The 23,765-nt window shown below is 28.0% G+C and overlaps 1 protein-coding gene across 3 annotated transcripts in view; it reads right to left on the bottom strand.

Moving 5' to 3' along the window:
* The window catches only part of SA1 (stromal antigen), a 138,626-nt gene that overhangs the window by 86,500 nt on the left and 28,361 nt on the right, over window positions 1-23,765 (bottom strand). For all 3 annotated transcript variants that reach the window (XM_075361127.1, XM_075361129.1, XM_075361128.1), the window contains exons 7-13: window positions 21,186-21,411; window positions 18,710-18,863; window positions 17,179-17,327; window positions 12,428-12,647; window positions 9,919-10,137; window positions 5,950-6,132; window positions 2,679-2,891 (exon numbers count right to left, since the gene is read on the bottom strand). In XM_075361127.1, the coding sequence (XP_075217242.1) occupies window positions 2,679-2,891; window positions 5,950-6,132; window positions 9,919-10,137; window positions 12,428-12,647; window positions 17,179-17,327; window positions 18,710-18,863; window positions 21,186-21,411 (1,364 nt within the window). The remainder of the gene's footprint in view (window positions 1-2,678; window positions 2,892-5,949; window positions 6,133-9,918; window positions 10,138-12,427; window positions 12,648-17,178; window positions 17,328-18,709; window positions 18,864-21,185; window positions 21,412-23,765) is intronic.

Raw genomic sequence — 23,765 nt, 5'->3', positions numbered from 1 at the left:
TCTGATTACATATAAATTAAAGATATTTATCATAAAAATCTTTAGCTATGTCACAGAAGTGATCCCCTGACATAATACTAATTAAAGAATTTATTAATTTAAATTAACAATTGCACATAACAGAGAAAATGCAATTGACTATAATCGATCAACCTATAATTAATCATAATTAGTTTTACTCTATGAAATAATAAAAATCAGTGAAAGCAGTCAAATAGATTTTTCAGTCGCAAAATAAAAAAAAGATACAAAAAACACGAACAATAATACATGTTAAAACAAAGAAAATAATCAATAGCGCAATACTGAGGGAGATCAATAATAATACCAACATACAATTTTAATTGCTATGTATCTATAATTTTAGCTGTATGGCTATTTTTAATATTTTGATAATATTCAAAAATTCAATCATTTGTATTTCCTTCTAAATATTTATTCAGGCTTGCATCTAACATTAAGTACACTAACTTTTTTTAAAGAAAGTAAAAAGTTTTCACAAAATGGTTCCAGCTTTTCTCTCCTTCAACTATCTTTAGAGTTGAGTAGCATCCTGTGAATCAAACATATTAAAAATATTTGGCTAGAATTACTTTTGTATTTAATTCAATTAAAAAAGCAGCAACAAAAAATAAAACAATTGGCAGAAATAACAAATTTAGCAAACATTCTCAGCAAAAATTTAACACATTTCCATCCAAGTGGCATATATTTTTCCAAAAGAGAAACTTTAAATTAAAAACATTTGAAAAGTTATTTATTTATAAAAAATTTGTTTTAATTCAATAATAAAGTAAAATTTAAGTTCCAAACAATTGAAGGGTATAGCGGGAAAAGAGATTTAGTATTTTTTTCTGATTTTTGTTTTATTTTATCATGAACATATTTAAATGATATACATCATCCTGTTCACTTATTTTAACAAAAAACCAGACAAGTTAATAAATGCATTATAAAATTTAATATAAAAAAAGATAATTAATTCACTAAACATGCAAAGAAAGAGCTACTAAGTTCACGTGTCATTCTCTTTATTCTGAATATTCATCTTATTTTCATAAAGATCATTATTTATCCCATGTTTAGTCTACAGTCATGGTCATACAACAACCTAGTTCACTGTTAGTCTGTGATCTAATTATTAGGCTGTAAATTTTTATATTGTACTTTTGTAATTATCCAATCTCATTTTTGGGTTAATTTTTATTAAGTAATTTTTGTTTTACGTTAACAATATTAATAATGTTCGTAATAATGAGAGTGAAGGAAACTGTTCAAATATTCAATCTAAGAATTAAGAGCTAAGTAAATTAAATTATCATGTCAATGAGTTCAACAATGATTGCTGATACAAACGAATTAATTGTTCTAAGGCTGTTCCAACTGGAGGTAGAAAAGAAAATCTTAACCATTTTAAAGAGATGAACAGTAATGACAAGCAAAGTTCTTATTTAAGTGGGTTAATGAGTCCTGTTATCATCCAGTGAAGATGTAATCAGCAATGTGAAAATTATGCAAATTTCTTATACAAACTTATAAAGTACGATTAACATTGACAAAATAAAAATAATCAAACAAATTGAAGTATGACAAAAACATAATATCCAAGAAATAACCTAGAAAAAATTAATTCTTTCAAAAAGCGATAAAATTTACCTATACATCTTAAGACCAACAAGGTAAACAAAAATAGGCACACTCACAAAATGAGAACACTAAAATTATTATAAAAAAATCATAATGCATCATTTAAAGACTGAACCAGTCATTATATTATACTATACATTTTAAAAAATAATATTTTTTGATTCCAATACTTCATTCATAACATTTTTCAGTGCCACTAGAATTATGATGTTTAAATTATTTTTAATTTCATAACAAATAAGTTTCATTTATTAAAAAAAAAAATATATATATATATATGGTGAAAAAGGTACTTAACCCTTTATTGCATGTAAATTTTATATTAATGTAACAAATATATTTGTGTATTTTTCTATCTGATTTACATTTCTGTTTAGTTTTTAGAAATTATTATTCATTAATAGGTTACCATTAAAAAACTTTGGAAAAACTAATTATTTAACAGTTTTAAATTTTAAAAGAGAAAAAGCTCTCCTGTAAAATTTACAAAATGCAACTAAATTCCTTTTGCCCAACCCATCAGTTTATAAAAAGTAAACTTAATTATTACAAAAGTTAGCAATAAAAGTTACCTTTTTATTTCAAACTCGGGGAACAAACACTCTTATGCCGGCCTACATGGCACGAGTAGTAGTGTCTCCTCTGCCTTTCACCCAGAGGTTTTGGGTTCGAATCCCGGTCAGGTATGGCATTTTTCATATGCTACAAATTTCCATTTGGGCTAAATGATCAAAGCAGTCGATGCCCGCACATCTCATTTAGAAAAAAGAAAAAGAAAAAACACTTATTCTCATCCCATTCCAACCTACCCAAGTGCTTTTTTTTAAAAAAAAAAATGAAAATGAATTTTGTGTGTGAATGAAAAATGCTAACAAGCCTGACCAGGATTTGAGCAGATCCTCCCAGATAAAAGAGAAATGTTTCCAGTACACTCCGAAGGTAGACATAATAAAAAAAAATTATAAAAACAACAAAGAAAATTCTAACAAGATTGAAAACACAGCATACTTTTAATATTTCAGTTTACTTACACCTTCAATAAGTGAATTCCATTCATCCATTGCTTCTCGATACTTGTTAACAACTGCATCAATTATAGTAGAACGCTGAACATCACAACGTGAATAAATAGCATTACCTTCAGTACAAAGAACTTCTAATGTTTTTGCACAAGTCTCTAAAACTTCAGTGTCATGATGTTTTTCTGCAATACCATGCAGCTTTTTCAATAGTAAATCTAAATTCTAATATAAAAAAAAAATCAAAATTTTAGTAGTTACATAATATTTTTAGTTTATCATATACTTAATGTTCCACTTTATCACTTACAGTATGAATACTATCTTCTATTATAAGGCACCTGAAAATGACATATCAAACCAACATAGTAATAAGTAAATTGTGAAACAGCATCGTAAATTCTTACATATACAGTACAAATTAGAAAATTCAAAACTGATGACAAGTGTAAAAACTTGATTAGGTGGTAAGCTGTAACTTAACAGTTTAAATTCACTAAAACATCACAGACCGTGTCATTTACATTACTTCAGTCACAAAAAACACTACGTAACTTAAGCTACATAAATTAAGATATATAAGTCCACACAAATTTTGAAGTAATATTTTGATAAAATAATGCATTTTTTTTAGTTTCATTTAAAAGAACATTAACTACAGAATTAAGAATATTTATTACACTTGCAGTTCAACAAGCAGATCCAAAACAAATACCTTTCTTCCTTTTAAACACTAAACCATCCAGATATCTATGTTATAAACTAGGTTTTCCTTATTGAATGAATTCTTCAACTTTTGCCCTAATTTATAGGGATTCATACAAAGGAATATTTTCTCACATGTTTGCATAAATCATTTTAAAATATAATTAATTTTCAAATTTTTGGTCTTTTATTCTTTTTCTTTTGATTTCTGCTGAGCACACAATTTTCCAACTGCAATGATATAAGACATCACATGACAGAAATAATTTATAGAACTGTTAACTTTAGATGTTGCACACAAACAACCAAAGAAAAAGCAATACTGCTTTGTTTAAACATAACACATTGGATAGGACAGCAGTAGTGTGTAATAAAGCTCCAGTGACGACTGACAGTACAATGTTAGTATTATTATTGTTAATAATTTATGTTTACAAAATACAAGAAAATGAAATGACAAACTATAAATCTTCCAATTCTTAAAATGCTTGTACAGCAGTCCCAAATTTTAATTACAACTTATAAATAATATAATTGAAGAAATAATATGTTTGTTATAAAAAAGGCTGAATTTTTTACTTATGAATCTAATTATTTAATAACCCAATTCTAAATTAGTTCTGTTCAATTACACTATGGTAGTTCAGTTGCTGATACTGAAAAATGTAGAATGAATAATATGTTTAATAATTATTTTTGAAATTTATAGATAAGCATTAGTCTAAACCAGCTTTGACTGGATTACACACCATTTCTCATTAGAGAGTCTACTTCAATCAATTTTTCAAATAACTTAACTGAGATTTTAAGCTGGATAATCTCAACTTCCAACAAATTGGATAAATTCATATTAACTTAGGCAAGTTTGAATGGAAACATATTATTGGTAGAGAGATTTATGTCAAGTATGGCTAAAGACTAGAGTGGATGTACTTTTGAGTACTGAGAAGCAGAATAAACATAAACAATAGAACAAATTAATAAACTGAATGGACTACATGAAATAAATATAGTGGTGTCAAGAGCATAATTATGCTAAAAGTATTACCAATTTATAAACCCATGTGACTCAATTAGAGTGAGAGGGAATTCGCTGAGTAATAGAAAAAACACAACAAAGAGAGATGTTTTAAAATTTTTCAAAGGTTTTTTTGGTTTTTTCTAGGCAAAAAACACTTTAGCATATCATCACCCAGACACAACATATTTTTTGTAATAAACAAGTATATAACACATTTTATGTCTCAATAACAATACTAAAATTTCTATCTGCTGTATGGCAATTGGCATGAATAACTGATACACACTACAGTAATTTAAATTATTAACTAGATGGTCCTAAGAAACCATAAAACAAAGATAAAAACATTCCATTATCTCCCTGAATTGTTCGAATGTTAGTCCCCAGTTTAAACTCACAACGCAATGCCGCATAACAGAAATAATCCAAAAGGATGTGGTGCACTGTCAGTTGGTAGTCACAGCGAGCACAAACTAGTATATCTGTTTAAGTCATCAGATATCCATGAGTGAGCCTAGTGTGCCTTATTCACAAATGGCAAATAACCTCCTCTCGATGGTTATTTCTGTATGAGGAACTCTACAATGAAACAGTGTTCTTAAGAGGGTGAAGTTTATTGTTCATGGTAGCACCCCAATCACTGTGCTACTCCTCATGAACCACCCTCTTCAGGGAACAAACAAGATTGTTAGAAGCGATGCAATTGGTGAAAGGAGGCTGGAAACAAGCCTCCTTTGTCGCACTCTCAGCATACTCATTGCCTGAAATCTCAATAACAGGGTGTCTAGAGTATTTGTCATTAATTGCCTGTAAGGCAGTCATGGAATCTGAGAAAACAAGGTGTCGTTATTTTGGACTAATTATATGTAAGGCCTTATTAATATTAATGGCATACAGTTCTGCAATGAAAAACTGGTGATGCTGGGAAGGCCAAACATGTATGTTCTGTTGCCAACAACAAAGCCGCAACCAACAGAATTAACATTTCTAGAGCAATCCGTACAAACTGTAACATCAGGATAGCTTTTTTTCAAAGGATAGCAAAACTAGAAAAAAGGTCTGACAGTCCAACTAATAGTAGAAAATGGTATGCAAGAAAAATCATGAAAGGTACATATTAAACTTTGGTTGAAGAGAGTTAATATACATAAGAATGTTACCCAATGAGAAGTAAAATACTTCTACAATTTTCTATTTTTCCCAACATTGTCAATTTGATTTCACAGGGTGCTAATCAACATTTGATTCACTTGTAAACAGATATCAAGATTAGTAAGTAATTTTTAAAATTTAGTTTTAGTAATGCATATGTCATTTAACAATATATTAATATAAAATAAAGCTTACACAAGTGGTAATTGAAGAAATATACACAAAATTATATATTTTTATTGTCATAACAAATTTAAGCTTGACTTGGGGGAGTAAACTAACCTACTTTTCAAAGAACTAATAACACTAGTTTTGCAATAATCTCATGTTATAGATTATTACTACAGTATAGTATATAATTTTTACAACAAATATAGTTCACAAACAAAATTAAGAAATACTTACAGCTTCTTGTCGTGAAATAGTATAAATTTCAAGATCAAAATATTGTGGAATAGATAAAAGGTTAGCTAATTTATCAGGATCTGCTCGATACTTATCTAATAGTATAGGCAAGGTACTAATAAAATGTTCAGTTAACTTCTGCTTATCATCCTGCACTTGCTTTATTTCTTTTACTGATAAAATCTGAAAAAAAAAAAAATTAATTTTTTTTAATGAATATTTTTCACATTTAAAAAATAAAATTTTCATATCAGACTTTTTACTTCATAAATATACAGTACAACTAAATCATAAAATAACAAAACATCTCTACACCACAAATAAATGAATAAAGCATCCCGTGAACAAAAGGTTTAGAAAATAATCAAAGACCATGCATAGGAGTGAATTCTCATAAAAGAATTTTGAAGGATTGCTAAAGCAAGAGAAAAATTGAAGTAAACAAAATTAATTTACATTAAATGTCACACAAGTACGAACTTAAGATTCAGGAACAAAAAGATCTCTCAAAATAAAGAAGTTTAATGCCGATTGACATCACAACATCAATTAAAGAACTACTTGGTTTAAAGAATTAAACTACTTAAAATCAATTATAGCCCCCATATATGTCATAAACTGCCAAGATCCTTATTTTTAGAAGAAAACGGAAGTTTCTCGCTTGCAGTTTCCATTCACCTTTATGAGCATGAAAGATCTTTGAATACTGATGATAGTTTTCATGAGATTCAAAGATGCTTCATTAACATTTTATCTAATTTCAATTATGAAATTACACAAGTAATCTTAATATTTAAAGATGTTATAAAAGAGAAATTCTGCATAAATCTGAATAAACATTTCTTCAATACCTGAAATTATTTTTCAAAAGAAATTTGCCACAGAGGATATCAGTAATTTATATAATGGTTAATAATAACTGAAGAATTGATTGGTTAATCTGATAAAGCATAAATTTAGTAAATATTATTACAGATGTAACAGTGAATCAATGATCTGGCGATACTAGATACAGTCTATTACTGATGAGTGGGGAGAATGAAAATATCATCTTCCAGCCCTTGTCTTACTAATCAGTCACAATGGAGTCATGGAGTAGTGTGCATTGTGCTTTTGTTGTTAAAAAGAGTCCTACAAAAGCATTGACACTTACATAAATGCATAATGAGTGTTTTCAAACCATTTTAACATTCTCGTAAGATCTGTGCCCACTGCCCACATAATAAAAAAAATAGGTTAAAATATGGACTCCATCAAAAGCCATATTTTAATGGGCAAAACGGGCTCCACCTGTTTCAGTTCATTGAAAAGAGCTGAAAGTGTTAAAAATGTGCGTACACCAGAAAATGATGACAAAAGCAGAAGCTGCTTTGCAAAGTTCTCTACCTGGTCAGCATAATGGCATGAAGTATCACTATGTATTTATTATCACAGTGTAAGACGAAATTTACACCAAAATCTCCAGTACCATCCATATAAGATTCAGATGACTGACTACTCAGATGAATGATGTTCATCACATAAAGACTTGCTTTCTGTCACCAGTTATTGGACATAATGTTACTGCTGACCATTTGAACAATATTTTGAATAAGTGATGAGGCTTACATTTCAACTTAATAAGCAAAAGTTTTGTTACTGGTCAAGTGTAAATCCTCAAAGATTATACAAAAAGCCACTTCATAATAACAAAGTTGACCAACTATATATTTATTATGGAGACATATTTCTATGAGAACAACAGGTATGCAGTTACATTATATTCATAACATCAAGTCAGCATGTTAGAAAATTTCCTTCAGTGTAAATTAATTAGTCATCTTGTTACCATACTCATTATTTCAACAAGTCATACACACGTGCTACAAGTCACACACAATGTTCAGTTTCATGTCCTCCTTATTAATGATAAACAAATTATGTAATTCTTTTCTTCTCATTTATGTAAGACATATAATTCTCATAATTTGTTAATCTAATTGAGTTCAACAGCTGTTTTGTAATATATATTTTGTCTTTATAATACTATTGTTAATTAATTCAGTTCAGTAAAAGATGGATTAACAGTCAATTCAATTCATTTAAAGTTAAATCAGTTCAATAAAAGATGTATTTAAAGATAATTCAATTCTGTTAAAGATGTAACTTAATGTGAATCTAAATAAAATACCTTAATATAATACTTCTTAAAATATAAATAATGTACATGTACATCATAATTAACTTCAACAATGTGAAATAAGTTACTAATAATACAGTATTAAAATAAGTGAAATGTATCTAAATCTGTTATAAGTTACATATAATAAAAATATAACTGATCACACTAACAAGGTATTTATTGAAAGACATTAATGATCCAGTGGCATAAGTTCTGAATACCAGAAGGTATATTTAGGCACAGTAATTTGAACACACACTACTTCAAGGACTTCTACAATAATTATAAAGAAACCTGAAAAAATAAAGTATAAATCTAAATAAAGGTAAATGAATTCCAATTAAGAAATAGTACAAAAAGGCAGTACAGGTGACTGATTATTATTTGAGAATTAGTTTATACCTTATGATGAGTATAAGAATTATACGTAGAAACTATAAAACAATGCGTGAACATAATTCCCCACATGAATGCAATCAAACATTACCTTCAGAAAAATAGGTTTTACAATATCTAAACAGCTTTGAACTTTCTTTTTCAACAGGAATTTCCTTTCTGAATTAATTAAAAACAGCTATTTGCAGGATTTTAGCTCACTGAATATGCACAAATATAATCCTGATGCATTCATTTATATAAACACACAACCAAACTGCTAATGTGGTATAAAATACAATTTTTAAATCACTATTGGCAAATCTAAGATTGGCATTTAAATCCATTAAAAATTTACATGAAATTCAATCCTGAACTAAAAAATGTACATTTTCTAATTAGAAATATTTAATGAATTAGATTTTTTTAATGATTTTTATGGTAGCTGATAACATCTTAAAATACGATTAAGAAAATATTAAATCAGTGTAAATTAACACTAAAATTATAATTAAAAAAAAAAAATCAAGACAGATTACAGTATCACTATAGATAAATGTATTAACAATAGACATGAAGATAATGTGTAGTAATAAGTTTGTACTTTTTAACTTAAAAAAAACTTTTTTTGACATACAATATAAAACATTAAAAATTTAGAAATATGTAGTCATAAAATGTTATAGATTAAAGAAATAAATGGCGTAATTTTATTTCATAATTTTTTTCTCAATATAAGCACATAAATGTACAAATAAAACTTATGCTCATTTGTTTTTATTTATGTTCGTTTAATTTTAGTTATTGTTTTATTAGGTCTATTATCAAACATTGCATTGCAGGATAAATGCACATACTGACAACTAAAACCACTTACAAAGGTAAATATAATTCAACATTTTACATGAATAGGTTTTTTTTTTAATTTGACAAGTTATTTTTAGTTACTTTTTCATAATTTTTTTTCAATAAATTGAAGCACTAGGTTCTGATTCTAAATTAATGCACAACTTTTACTTTACTGGTATAGAACACTTCTTTTCTCATCTATTGTGTTCTGTGTTTCTGTAAACATAAAATGTAAACTAAATTAATGAAAGATAATGGTAAAGAAAGAAAACTATCACTTGACAAAGAAAGACTGGCATTTATCAGACTAATTTAGCATCTTCTGCTAAACTTCAGTCATTCACTTAATCAGTAAACTGACTAGCAAACTGATTTCATTTATAGGAACCAAGTATAATTATCAGCAGCATTTTGTCTAATTTTTACACAAATTTGCCTTAATATAAGAAAAGGTTATAGCAGTATTAACATATAGCAACAAAACAAATAATTTCTAAAAATATGGTCTAAATGCCATAATTACAAACAAAAATAAAAAATAATTTAACTTTAGAAACTAATATAATAAAATAATGACACCCCACCTTACGATTAGGACCACGTCCAACAGGAGCCTCTCCAGTAGCAGCTTGTCTTACACAACAAACCATCAATTCAATCAGGGATGTTTCTTGACGGTCATCAAGTGGTTCCTCTGTTGAGCCAGGTTCTTCAATCAATAGGTCTGTCATACATTCCCAGTCTTTCATCATCTCATTTGATTCTATCAAGGAATCGACTAAATAGGCACCATGCTCGTGCAACTATAAGGAACAAAAACGTACTGTCATCGATTCTATTTCGGAGATTTAAAAAAAAAAATCACATTTTGAAATAGCACATACCATAGATATATATAATTTGACAGCAAAAAAAAATTAATTTTCTAAAACTGAGAATACTGAACTTATAAAAATAAAAAAATATACTGTAAACCTTATTTATATCATCAGCAGTTCTAACATGAAACATTTTTTTGTCTTGCTGGAAGTCCCTTACAAAAATCTTAAAATTGCTGACAAATAAAATTACTGAAAAAAATATTAAAACGGACCTATGTTTTTTTATTTCAAAACAACTATGCCTACACAATTTTGGTTACTATAAAGAAAAACAAATAAGATGTTGAGGTGCTTTTGTAATTACTCATCCATTAATATTAGTCATTAAATGTTAGGTTACAACAATGACATTTGGCATAAAAACTATATTGTTTGTTGATTAACTATGCAGTAATAATTAGTCAAAGAGTTGAAATATTGAATTGCTAGTAGCTGATTACTTTGTACCACTCTCAGAACTCTTAAACTACATACCCATTTTTTAAAACTGAAAAGTACATAAAATTTTATTTCATTAATAACTTCTCACATTTTTCATATTTTTTGTTATGGAATTATTATTTATTGTGATTTTTTTTTTACAATCAGAAGTTAATAATTAATTATTAATAAATCAATCTATTTAAATTAAAAAAAAAAAGGAGATGTAGTCTAATTCGAACTGATGTGTCTTCCAATATATTTGGATAAGATCCAAATATTTCATCAATTAAAATTTCATTTCGCTATAACTCTGGAACCAATGAAAATAAGTACTACTTATGATATTGTTGAAAAGCTCTCAATGAAAGCTTATTTACCGCAGTTAAGAAAAAGTCCAAAATCCAAATTGTTATCTATTTTGAGCTTTTTTGGACACTTTTGGTTCAGTCGATTGCAATCAAAAGGAGAGCTGCACTCGATGTTACAACACATCTAAATCTAAAATTTCAACATCCTATGGCTAATTGTTTTTGAGTTATGTACATATTTACACCACACCAAAACTAGTCAGAATGGATTGACTAGATGGATGGTCAAAATGGATATTTCTGTTGAAATCTGAAAACCGAAATTTTTCACAATCACAATACTTCCTTCACGTCATACAAGGAAGTAAAAAGGATGCCAGAACATTGCAAATTTCACACTTACAAATTTTACTGCATGCAAAAAAGTCATTTTTCCATTCAATTATGACAGGTGATGTAAAGTGGATATATTTCAAGAATCCTAAGAGTAAAAAATCATGGGTAACTCAAGGCAAACCATCAACATTGATTTCAAGGCAAAATCGCTATGGAAAAAAGACAATGCTCTGTGTTTGGTGGAATTAGAAGGGTATGATCTACTATGAGCTGCTAAAACCTGGCGAAACTGTTAATATTGAATGCTACAGACTACAAATGATTGATTTGAATCAAGCATTGCGTGAAAAACTACCAGAATATCAAAAAAGGAAACACAAACTGATTTCACTTCATGATAATGCACCATCACACACAGCAAAACTGGTCAAGAAAGCGATTGAGGCGTTCAATTGGGAAATACTTTCGCATGCAGCTTACTCACCCGACTTTGCTCTCTTCGACTATTATTTATTTGCATTGATGGGAAACACACTTGCTGAGCAGCACTTCACTTTTTATGAAAATGTAAGAAAATGGCTTGATGACTGGTTTGTCTCAAAAGAGCAAGTTTTTTTGGCATGGCATTCATAAATTGTCAGAGATGGAAAAATATGTAGCTAGCGATAGACAATATTTTGAATAAAATATTTTTTATAGTTTTCATACAAAAAGCAGGTATTTTCTATACAGAAATTCCAGTTTCATATTTACACACCTGGTACATACATAATAACTTAGTGTGTTCCTGATGATAGAAATTACTTTCTGAAAGCACTTGGACATGTTACACATATAATTTTTGGTAAGCGGTTTATATATTTATTATAAAACAAAAATGGTTAATGTCACAACAAAAAAATTATACTGTATAGACAACAGCCAACTATCATTCATGAAATGTCTATACTCTCTGAACATCAGTAGATTAACAGGAAATATGCATACAAAATGAATTCAAACTTAAAGTGTAGAAACAAAATGCCATTTAGGTCTAAGATAAAAAAAAAATATATATATATATATATATCTAAAATCAACTCATAATTATCACATTAATTAACTGATGATATTTCTACACACGTAAATTATAAAAAAGAAATTACCTCGGATTCAATAAAAAATTGTACTAAGTCTCTTATAAGAGGAGTATTTGGAGGTCGTTTTTTGCCTCGCTTTGTTCTGGCAGGTGCAACAACATCTTCAGGTACAAATAAGCGTTCATTTAAAAATTCACCTGCAGCTTGTGCAACTGCTCTATGTGATGAATAGACCAACTCATACACATGTTCACAATCTTTATCTGTTAATATATCTCTGTGGTGTCTATGAACAGAAGAAAGTAGTTTTTCTTTTAAGATAAAACTACAAAATATAATATCACACTGTTTAAAAATTATTTTAAATAATGAAAACATAAAACTGCCTTAACAATAGTAAATAATACAATATACATAAAATATTATCTCCTACAGTACAATGATTTTTTCACACAAAACATAAGATTTAAAGGATAATCATTATTACAATGATATTATAAATTTAAAATGAATCAGCTAAATTACTGATTATGTCATCACTGTAATCAGAAAAGTGATTTTTCCCTCTTTAATCACAATACTGTAACTGTTTCTAACATTTCACAAAATTGTGGGAACATTTAATGAGAACTTGCAACTGAGGAAATTGTTATCATTAACAGGACAGTTCAACAACATTTATGGCTAATCAATGAATTCAGTTTTATATAAAGACTCACAAAAAATAATATTTGATCACCTGATACTACCCAACCTCTCACTATGACTCTTAATGCATTTATACAATAATCATTAAAAAATAAAATAAACATTTTCATTAAAAGAAATATTTAAACCAGCAATAAAACAGTAATAAATTATTTAAAAACCAATAAAATAATCAAATAAATAATCTGTGTGGAATTTATAAAATTAAATGTAATGATTGTAAAGGTACTTATATAGGAAAAAAATAGATCCTTTAAAACTAGATTTCTTAAACATTGTAGAAATAAAAAAAAAAAAAAAATTAGATTTATCTAATATGACAGACCATCTAATAATTAATAAAAATTCTTATTTCTGATATTAACAGAAATTGTGAAATATTAGAAATTAATAAAAATGACATAAAATTAAATACATTATAAAAATATTGCATAAATATAAATACAAATAAATTTCAATCTGATAAGCCATCAGACAGTGTTTTAGGAGATGGTCTTATAAAACCTGCAATAGTTAGCAGCACTTATTAAATAAATTAATACACAATTCCAATATTTCATTATTTCATAATTTTATTTTAAAACTGTTATTATGCAATAATGGAATTACTTCAATCTGACCGAGGATGCAGGTTCTTGTGAAAGTACTTTCATAAAAAATTAAGGTAAGATATGTCTTAGCTCCATATTCTGTACTAGGTGGTTTGTTTTAAGAAAATTTAAATGTATATAACAATATAGTAATATAATACATATTTTCAAGTCACTTTCATCAAAACCAACTCATTCTTATTACACATTTTTATTTTTTATAAATATTCACATCAATTTACACATTAACATTTTCAAAAATGGAAGAACCATATAGGTGTTCCAACATTAATTTTTAATAAAACTGTTTGTTTATTAAAATATATTTAATTTGTTTGGCATGGTAGTCTAAACATCCTTTCTTTTTTTTCTTTTTTTTTTCCTGTTTAGCCTTCGGTAACTACCGTTTAGATAATTCTTCAGAGGATGAATGAGGATGATATGTATGAGTGTGAATGAAGTGTAGTCTTGTACATTTTCAGTTCGACTATTCCTGAGATGTGTGGTTAATTGAAACCCAACCACCAAAGAACACCGCTATCCACGATCTAGTATTCAAATCTGTGTAAATACTAGATCGTGGATACGGTGTTCTTTGGTGGTCTAAACATCCTACATAAATATAAACACACGCGCCCATATGCACACACACACAGTCTTTCCGAGTGGGCAACATGTAGCAATGTGTTATCAAAAATACATAATGCAAGTAAAAAATTACCATTTTTAAAGAAAAATTAGAGGTGAAACAGAATAATTTTTTTTATATTGCAAATATTAAGATGGATATCTTATCTGTTAGTTTATTTACATAATAAATTTTATATTAAATAAATTTTGTACAATGATTCCACAAATTTCTACAAACAATATGAGTCTTAAAGAATTATTTTGCTTCTGAAAACATTTTAGAATTGAAAGGGAATTGTGGGTGGTTATTTCAATTACCACACAAGTTACTTTTACCCATTAAAAAAAAGAACATAATCAAATCTTTTAAAAAATGTTATAAGTCCATAAAATGACTTGATTATGTCACTACTTAAAGTTGTATACAAGACTATGTAGAAGGATATAACATAATACATACCTCACCTCCGTTCAATTTGACCTTTCAAGACCTCAAAATTTACCAATATTTTAATGAAACCTAAACTATCTAAAAGTTGGAAAACTAAATAAAATATATACTTTCTGCTTCTGTAATTCTCTAGAAAGGCATCATTCATATTCTACGTGAATTACAGACAATAGATTTAGCTGTAATATAGATTTTAATTAAATCTAATATAAAAATGTTCTGATATTTTGCGATCTGCCATCTGAGAAATAACACCACCTCACACTTAGTTACAAGACCTGCATGAATGAAGAAAGATCCTCCACCTATAGCATAACTGCAAATGAAATCTAGCCAGTCATTCAGTGGCTACCTTACACACAGTTAATGTACCGAAATGAAATGGTAATACTCTAGAAAAGGGTTTAGATGGCAGATGGGTTGATATTAAAATTAAATATTAAACATTCTTAATATAGAATTTTTTAAAATTTCCTATTCATGTGACTGTATGAGACATATAGTCACATGAATAGGAAATTTTTCCTACATACAAGACTCTACATACAAGACTGTATTAGTAATGTACAATTTAATTTAAATTTTTGTAATTTCTTATACTGGAATGAATCATTCCAATAATGGCAATGGAGTTGTGTGTAGTTGTGGATTAGGTTTAACAGAAACTCCAAAATTACCCTACCATTCCATCAAGCATAGATTAATAATAAATCTAAAAGCAAAAATTATAAAGATCTGATGATGCAAAGTAAGGGGGAAGTTGGATAATGTTATTAAAAGGAAAGAAACACTTCCTGAATGATTAACAAAGGAAACTGTGGCAGCATTTGACAAAAAAACATCATGCTATGATTCCCTCACAGAATAGTTGATAGAATTGTGATTGCCCTCGCTAACGTGTAGACATATGGATACATATGTAAATAAAAAAAATACAATTACAAACTGAGAGCAACTAAAAAAAAAAAAAATTCACGAGTTAAAATTAAGGTAAGATATGTCTTGTCTCAATATTCTGTACTAGGTGGTTTATTTAATAGAATATAATAAATGAATACATTAAAAAAAGAACACCAAAACTAGTAACAGAAAACATAAAAAAAAAATTAATACCTATAGTCCGACTTTCGCAGGATCCCACATCATCAGCTGTCTGTACACAATTCCAAAATTACATCCACAAATAAGAAAAAAGAAATAAAAACTTAAAAATTTAGAAAACATAAACACTCTAACCATAAAATCTGTAATAACTACACACAACTCATTGCCATTATTGGAACGATTCATTCCAGTATAAAAAAATTACAAAAATTAAATTAAATTGTACATTACTAACACAGTATTGTATGTAGTGGCTGAAACTGTATGAAACATACAGTCGCATGTATACAAAATTTTTAAAAATTTGATATTAAGAATGTTTAATTTTTAATATTTAATTTGACTCCATATTTTACACTATTTATGCAATAATTTTAATTTTGAATGTATAATTTTTTAATATCCAATTTTAAAATTTTTAATTTTTGATCAACTGACGATGAGGGAAAATCCTCAAAAAGTACTCTTGATGTAAAAATGAAGAAGTAATAATAAGGTATGAAATATTATTAGATTCTGTACTGTAATGGATTGCTGAGTTTTAATTTTACTCTTTAATATAATTAGTATAGAGGAAAGTATGGACAACAATAAAGGAAGAACTAATTTTACTAAATTTATATATAATTTTAAATCTTAAGTATGAAATGATTTTTAATTTCAATTTTAATTGTGATTTTAACATATAATTTGATACGAATATTTGTAAAAGTTATGTGGAGCAACTGATGATGCGAGCAATTCGTGAAAGCGCTATTGCACACATGGATTAAAGTAAGTGTCATCCTACTTTATTTTATTTATTAATTCTTGTACTTAGGTTGATCAGATAAATACAATTTGTATAGTTCGGAGGAATACGATTCCCAAAGGAATTGACTTTAGAAAAATAATATGTATATATATATATTTATATATACTATAATATTATAGTAATATTATAAAATTAAATTTATGTTAGCAAAAGGGAAGGAAGAAGATCCATGAACATCTCTCATGCATATATACATCCACAAGTAATTAGAGAGAAAAACTTGCATCTCCTGCATTATTAGTACCAGAGATTCAGCAGCCGCCTTAAAATACATCCTACAATACCAGAAGAGATAAGGCCTAGCAAGAAAGAAAAGAAAAATTCCTACACAAAAAAACCTTTCTCTATTAAAATATTTATTACTGAATGCAGAGAACAACGAAATCATAAGAAAAAACAAATAGTTTTCTTATTAAATATTGCTTCAATAACAATTAGAACAGTACCTTCTGTATACACTATTATTTTATAAATAATCTGGAATTTCCAAGTAAAAAAACTTAATAAAACAGTAACTCACTTGAGGATACTTATCACCAAACGCACAGCTTGAACAGCAACATCATATTCCTTATCCAGAGTCATAGCAACAATCCTGTCTTTAAATTTGCTAGTGAACAATTCAAGTTTACCTTTAAGTTCTTCAGATGCATATAATGGTTGTAAGGCCTACAAATCAGTAACAAACAATCAGCATAGCAGTTAATAATAGTGAAAAAAGATTTTTCAACTGGTTACAAATAGTTTATTCAAACGAACAGTTTACCAAAGTAAAAAATGGTTCTCGAGTTCTACCACATTAAAAATTATAATTGAAGTTAAAAAGACTCAACTTGTTTCAAAATGTACCTAACAATAAATTTGATTGAGCGTACCTCTTGTTTCTTCATAAATTCAAATCTTAGTAATACTGTCAACTGAATCAAAAGTGGCATTATTTGCTTATGATATCAGCACATCAAAATTTCATTTTAATGATTGGATTTCAGACTGCAAATAAGGGACAACAGCTTCATTCACAGACATCAAGCATGTTTTAACAATCAGGCCTACTTGCAAGATTTTTAATTAGCTTTAAAACTTAGTTTTTCATAATGTACTAAATAAATATTTTTTCTAAAAGAAAAAAAAGCTTAACCCATCTTAACAAGCACAAAGCCTTGTACTTTTACACAAGTCTTTTATCAACAACATCATTTATCATTTATTTGTCTAATCACTTATTGTTCTAATTTACTGTTCTACTTGGGAAAAAAATGTTACACAGACCATGTTTACCATCCACGTACCTCACAGATTTGGATAAAATCTGGTAAGTGTACAGTATACAATCTATTACTAGCAAGCATGGTAAATTTATGAAATGCACATCTCAAGTATTCTCAAGAAATTCAATTATAATCATTATATAACAATACAGGGTTATGTATATAGAACAGAGGATGATGAAACATTTACCATTAACAAGGTGAGTGATGTAACTAATAACTGGAAGACAGGTTAAGAAAATATCTGCAAAACGTTTAACAAAGTATAATGAAAAAATTATTGAAAGATTGTTATTAAATTGTAAAAATAAATAAATCTTGCTCCATTTTAAACATATTTATAAAATCCGTTTCCAGAGATCTATGCTATGATTCTACACAAAATGGTCAGCAATAATACTTTTTGAAATTTCAAATTTGAAACATACCAAACCAAATTAAACAACACACAAGACTGGTGCAGCTGTCTTTTACACTGGCATCAGCTGATGTTACTGTTGGTGATCTTTTGAAACAGCTAGACACATTTTAAAAAACTGATTAAATAGCGAGTATAATTTGAATTATGTCCTTTCATTTAGTAGTAAATATAAATGCTTTATTTTTTATGTTTTAAACATATAAAATACATAGAACATCAAGGTCATTGACAAAGGTAATGAATTTATGATTTGTGTCTATAAGGATATGCATCTAAAATCAGAATTCCTTTTTAGTTTTAAACTGTATATGATCAAAACAGTATATTAATATAAACTGTACCCTTAATGAGGTAATATTTACCTGTAAACATTTCAATCTAACTTCACCAACTTTATCATGAAGTGTCCAACCAATATATTTCAAATATGAATCGTCTAAGAAGTTTTGGTGGAATTTCTTCATCCATACACCAATTTCAGCCATACATATAGCTCTGATCTCAGGTAGAGTATCCCTATAAAAAAAATTCAATAGGTTAATAGTTCTAAATTTAATATCATTCCAGAATATTTAACACATTGCAATTAGTTAAAAATGGCATTCCAAATTTGTTCCAGTAAAATAGAAACAATATGCTTATTGTTTTATTATGAATACTGCTGTATTCACAAGAAAACAAAAACCTAACAAATGTTTCACCTGTAGCATTTAATATTAATTTTTATTTATTTATTATCATTAAAATTTTGGAAGCAAACTTGTCTTTCTTATTTGAAACAATTACTCAAAGTTATATCAAAGTCTACGATTCCAGATATCCACTTTCAAATAAATCTTAACTCTAATCAATGTTAAATTAAGCCTAGCTTGATCAATAATTCACCTTGATGACTGGTGTTATCAATTTTAAACAACAAAATACTCTGCCAAATTATAAATTTATTAACCTATCATTCTTTCAAAAGCAACTACAGATGTCTTCTGTAGTAATATTTTCTCTTTTTTCTTTATATGTTTTATTTGGTACACATAGGCTACATGTACAACACATACAAACAAGAATATTACAGAGCAACTTTTCTGTCTAATCTCTACTGAATCAGCATTTTTTTTATTGCACACAGTTTAATTTTTCTTTTCATCTGCAAGTATGGTCTTTAATTTTATATATATATATATATATAGGATTCCCATCTAATTTTAAGATTAGTTTTCCTGACTTTTATTGACTTTTCCTGACCAATTTAATAAAAATTTCTAACTCATGTTATGCTACTATTGTTTACTCCGCAAAATAAATATATATATTTTTTTTTCTACCTCTACCATTCCCATAGCTTCCCAACTCAAGTCTTTTTTTATTATTTATCATTATATTCATTTTTAAACTTTATTTTTTAATTTTTTTTTACAATAAACATTTAAAATAAGGCTATTTTTTGCAATAAATTGTTTCAATTACATGGAAAAGTACAAAAAAAAACAATATTTAATAAGTTTTTTGCATAAAAATGAACATCAAGGTACCTAAAAGTAACACAGATAAGAAATAAAAACTAACTAAAACAATTTTTAAAAATAATTGGCTCACACCTATGATTGTTTAAAAATTGTTCACAAAAACTAGCCTACATTATTTTGCAAAGTATACAAAAAACAAAGTACTTAGGTAATCTGTCTGCCACATAGTTTACTTTTCCAATGGTTTAAACTGTAGTTAGTTACTTAGTTCTTAGATGGCGCCACTGAAACGCGATATTGAAATAAAAAAATAAAATTATAAATATAATCTAACGAAACTTAACCTATGCTTGCTTTGCTCACTAGACAAGGTTAGCGAGCGAAGCGAGTGTAGGTTAAATTTTGTTAGATTATTTATTATTTTATTTATTTTCTTATTTTAATATAGCAGTTTAGTGACGCCATCTAAGAACTAATGGTTTGATTAAAACATTGATTTAAACGACTATACGTGGCGGACAGATAACCGATAAGTACCAAAACCAATAATTAATTTGCATAGAAATGTTAAGAAACAGATTTGAATTTAACAAAAAATATGTACGATTACAACTTAAAGGAAAATTAAAATCACTGTGACTAAAAGTAATACAAATAAGAGAACTAGAATAGAACCCCTTATTTTGTATAGAAAACAAACATTATTAACATTTACTTGAAAAATATTTTGTCATTATTCTAACATATACCAAAAAATTTTTTTAAATAATAATAAGAGATCTCATTACATGCATATTATGTATGTATGTACAAAACATACTTTTCTTCAATATCTTTAGGTTCCTAATGGTTTGCCCTTTTCTGAAAGTTTAATTTCGGCAACTATCTGCCAAGATTGTAGCTCTCAATCTTTTCCTTTTTAACTCGAGTTTTTTCATTTCTGTTTGAATTTTTCTTTTCAAGGCTCTATTTTGTTCTTGAGAGAAGTTTTTTCTTTAATCTACAACACTCTTCATATCATCTTCTAGAGCTTCTCAATGCAGTGAGCATTTTTTTTGTAATGAAAACATTCTCCTTGCCACCAATATCTACAATTGCACAAAAACTTTTCTTTGATAAATTATTCTCTTCATGCAAATTTTCAAGATTTGTTAATGGAAAAGCCACCTCTGTAAATGCAATTCTCTGAAATTTTTGTCAACTTTTCCTGATTTTTTTCTAAAAATTCCACTTTTCCTGCCTATAGGAACCATGGCACACACACAAACACATGCACTCATCCACATGTGCACACAAATATACCCTCCTTTTCTGTCTGTATTTCCACTTTCTCTAAGTAAATTATATCTAGTAAAATAAAAATAATAAGCCTTACCTATATCTATGAACAAAAACAGATTTAAACATATATGTCAACATATTCTTAATTTCATCCATATTCTCTTCAAGTTCTTGTCGTTTAGCCATGAGAGATTCAAGACGATCACTAGCACGTTTATCACGAGCTTTTTGTCTTTCAGCTTCATACTGCCGTTGAGTATTATCTAAATTTATTGACACCACAAGTGCAACATCAACCAAAGCTGTCATCAGTTTCATGGCTATAAAAACCAAACAAATAACTAAATGAATAATTTATCTCAATTTTTTTTTTCATGAACTATTCTTTTGGGAAAATAATTTTAAAGAATATACCTGGTCAAAATTTTAAAGAATATACAAAAATGAAAAATTATTTTAAATATCCTATCCTTTATATTTGTTGCGTAATTTTTTGATAAGTACCTCCTGATCATACTTTACCTAATACATTCTATATTGTTTTCAAACAATTAAATAAATTCTATCATTTACTCTTACCTGATACATAACAACAAAGAAAGTTCTTTGTAGATAATATACTATGTCTGTTTAGATTCTACATTCTTCTACCCTAGATCTTTCTTATTATATCCTATAAGACTTTTCACCAAAACACAAATAAATAACTCTGTTGTTTTCTTTTTTGTTTTAATACAGAACTTAAATATTTAATATTATTCAATGTAATACTGATAGTAAAATCTTAAAATGTTGGGGTTTATATATATAAAAATTAAAAAATGTTTGTCTAAAAAATTTGTGCTATTATTACATATACCACCAAAGGCAGTGGTTCCCAAAACATGTGCCTCAGCACCCTAGGGGTTCCTCACAGGAGCACTGCAAAATATTACATAATTTTATTTCCATTTTTAATTCAATGTCATAGGATGCGACAACTAGTGAAGCTGGTACAAACCACTTAGTTACTGCTTCAGAACCCTCTGTAAATGGTTACTAGAAGACACAACACCAGTCTCTTGATTGTTTTAGTGTCTCAAATTTTATGATCCTTTGTGTCCATGCATAAATAAATGTCAAATTCATGCAGTTTTAGTGTTGAATTAATTTTCGGATTCTATCAACTGAATATTATTGTAATCAAGTCAAATGAATATTTTGAAATTTTTTCCTATATGCATTTTTTTAACGGATCTGTTTTTACTTAACAGCAGTGTGAAATTAAAGAGGGCACATTGTCAATAAGTGGCAAGAATGTGAAAACTGTAAAAATAAAATATATGATGACAGCTACTTGGATCTTGGTTTTACATCAACAGAACACAATGGCAAAGACAGGCTACAATATAATCTATGTATTAAAGTTTTGATACCAGTGTACATGTTACTAAAATATGTTGAAACACCATTCAGAAAAAACTCATCCTAGCATAAAATCATAAAATCCTATCAGTAAATCTTGTGACTACTTTATCAGGAAGCTAAAAAAGTTAAATCAACAACAGTCTAGTTTTAATAAACAAGCCTCAACACAAAGCAATGCTTTGCTAGCATCTTACAAAGTAGTACATAGAATTGAAAAATGTACAAAGCCCCCTTAGAATTTCAGAATTCAATCTACCAGTTTCTGTAGATATAGCGAACATTATGATCATTTAGTCTGTTCAGAAGGTACTTTCAAAAGTGCCTCTGTCCAATAAAACCAATAGCCATAGAATACAGCTCATAGCGGAGGCCCTCCATGATCATCAATTAATTAGAAAATTAAAATGGAAGGAATTTGGTTTGCACCTAGATGAAGCCATAGATAATAATGATACTCACTTGAATTGCTTATAGATATTGCTTATAGTATGTTTATAGATGTCAATAACATTGTAAAAGGCCTTCTCTTCTGTAAAGTATCACTGTTAATGAAAATATTCAAGACTTATCTGAAGTCCTTGATAGTTTTATATCTAACAACAGTTTCTAGTGGCCTAAGTGCATTAGTGTCTGTACTGATTGTGTTTGTTCTATGTCCGGCTGTAATGGAGGTTTTTATTCTAACCATAGCTCTTAAGCACTGTAACATACTGCGTTATTTATAGGGAAACACTTGCGTCAAGATATCAGTCCTATATTGAACCAGGTCTTACAATATATAGTGAACTTCATAAAAACTTGGCTGTTGAAGGAAAGATTTTTCAAAAACTATGTGAAGATAAGGGATCTGAACACAATTCTTTGTTATAATACAACACTTCATGGCGCTTTCTCATGGTAATGTGTCTCGTGTGTTTCAACTGCAATAACAAATTAATATTTTTCTTTAACAGGAAGAACACAAGTATAAACATTTTGTGAATAAAGATTTTTTGATAAAACTAGGATATTTATGCACCAGAACAAATGAATGCTCTGATCTCTCCCTATAGGGAAACAACATGTATCTTTTAACACCAATTGAGAAATTTTAGCTTTTATGAAAAAAATTATAGCTATGGAAAAAAAATGAATGATGACAGCAGAGGCAAGGAATGTTTCCTGTTTTGAAACAATTTTTGACCACAAATGGAGTTGATTTTTGTCAAGATATAAAATCCATTTTTGAAGAATATTTATTACCCTAATTTAAGAAATATTTTCAATA

This window comes from Lycorma delicatula, chromosome 3 (genome assembly GCF_047948215.1).
Source record: "Lycorma delicatula isolate Av1 chromosome 3, ASM4794821v1, whole genome shotgun sequence".
Classification (NCBI taxonomy): Eukaryota; Metazoa; Arthropoda; class Insecta; order Hemiptera; family Fulgoridae; genus Lycorma; species Lycorma delicatula.
The sequence above is the reverse complement of the archived record's forward strand: the minus strand, read 5'-3'. Positions and strand labels throughout refer to the sequence as shown.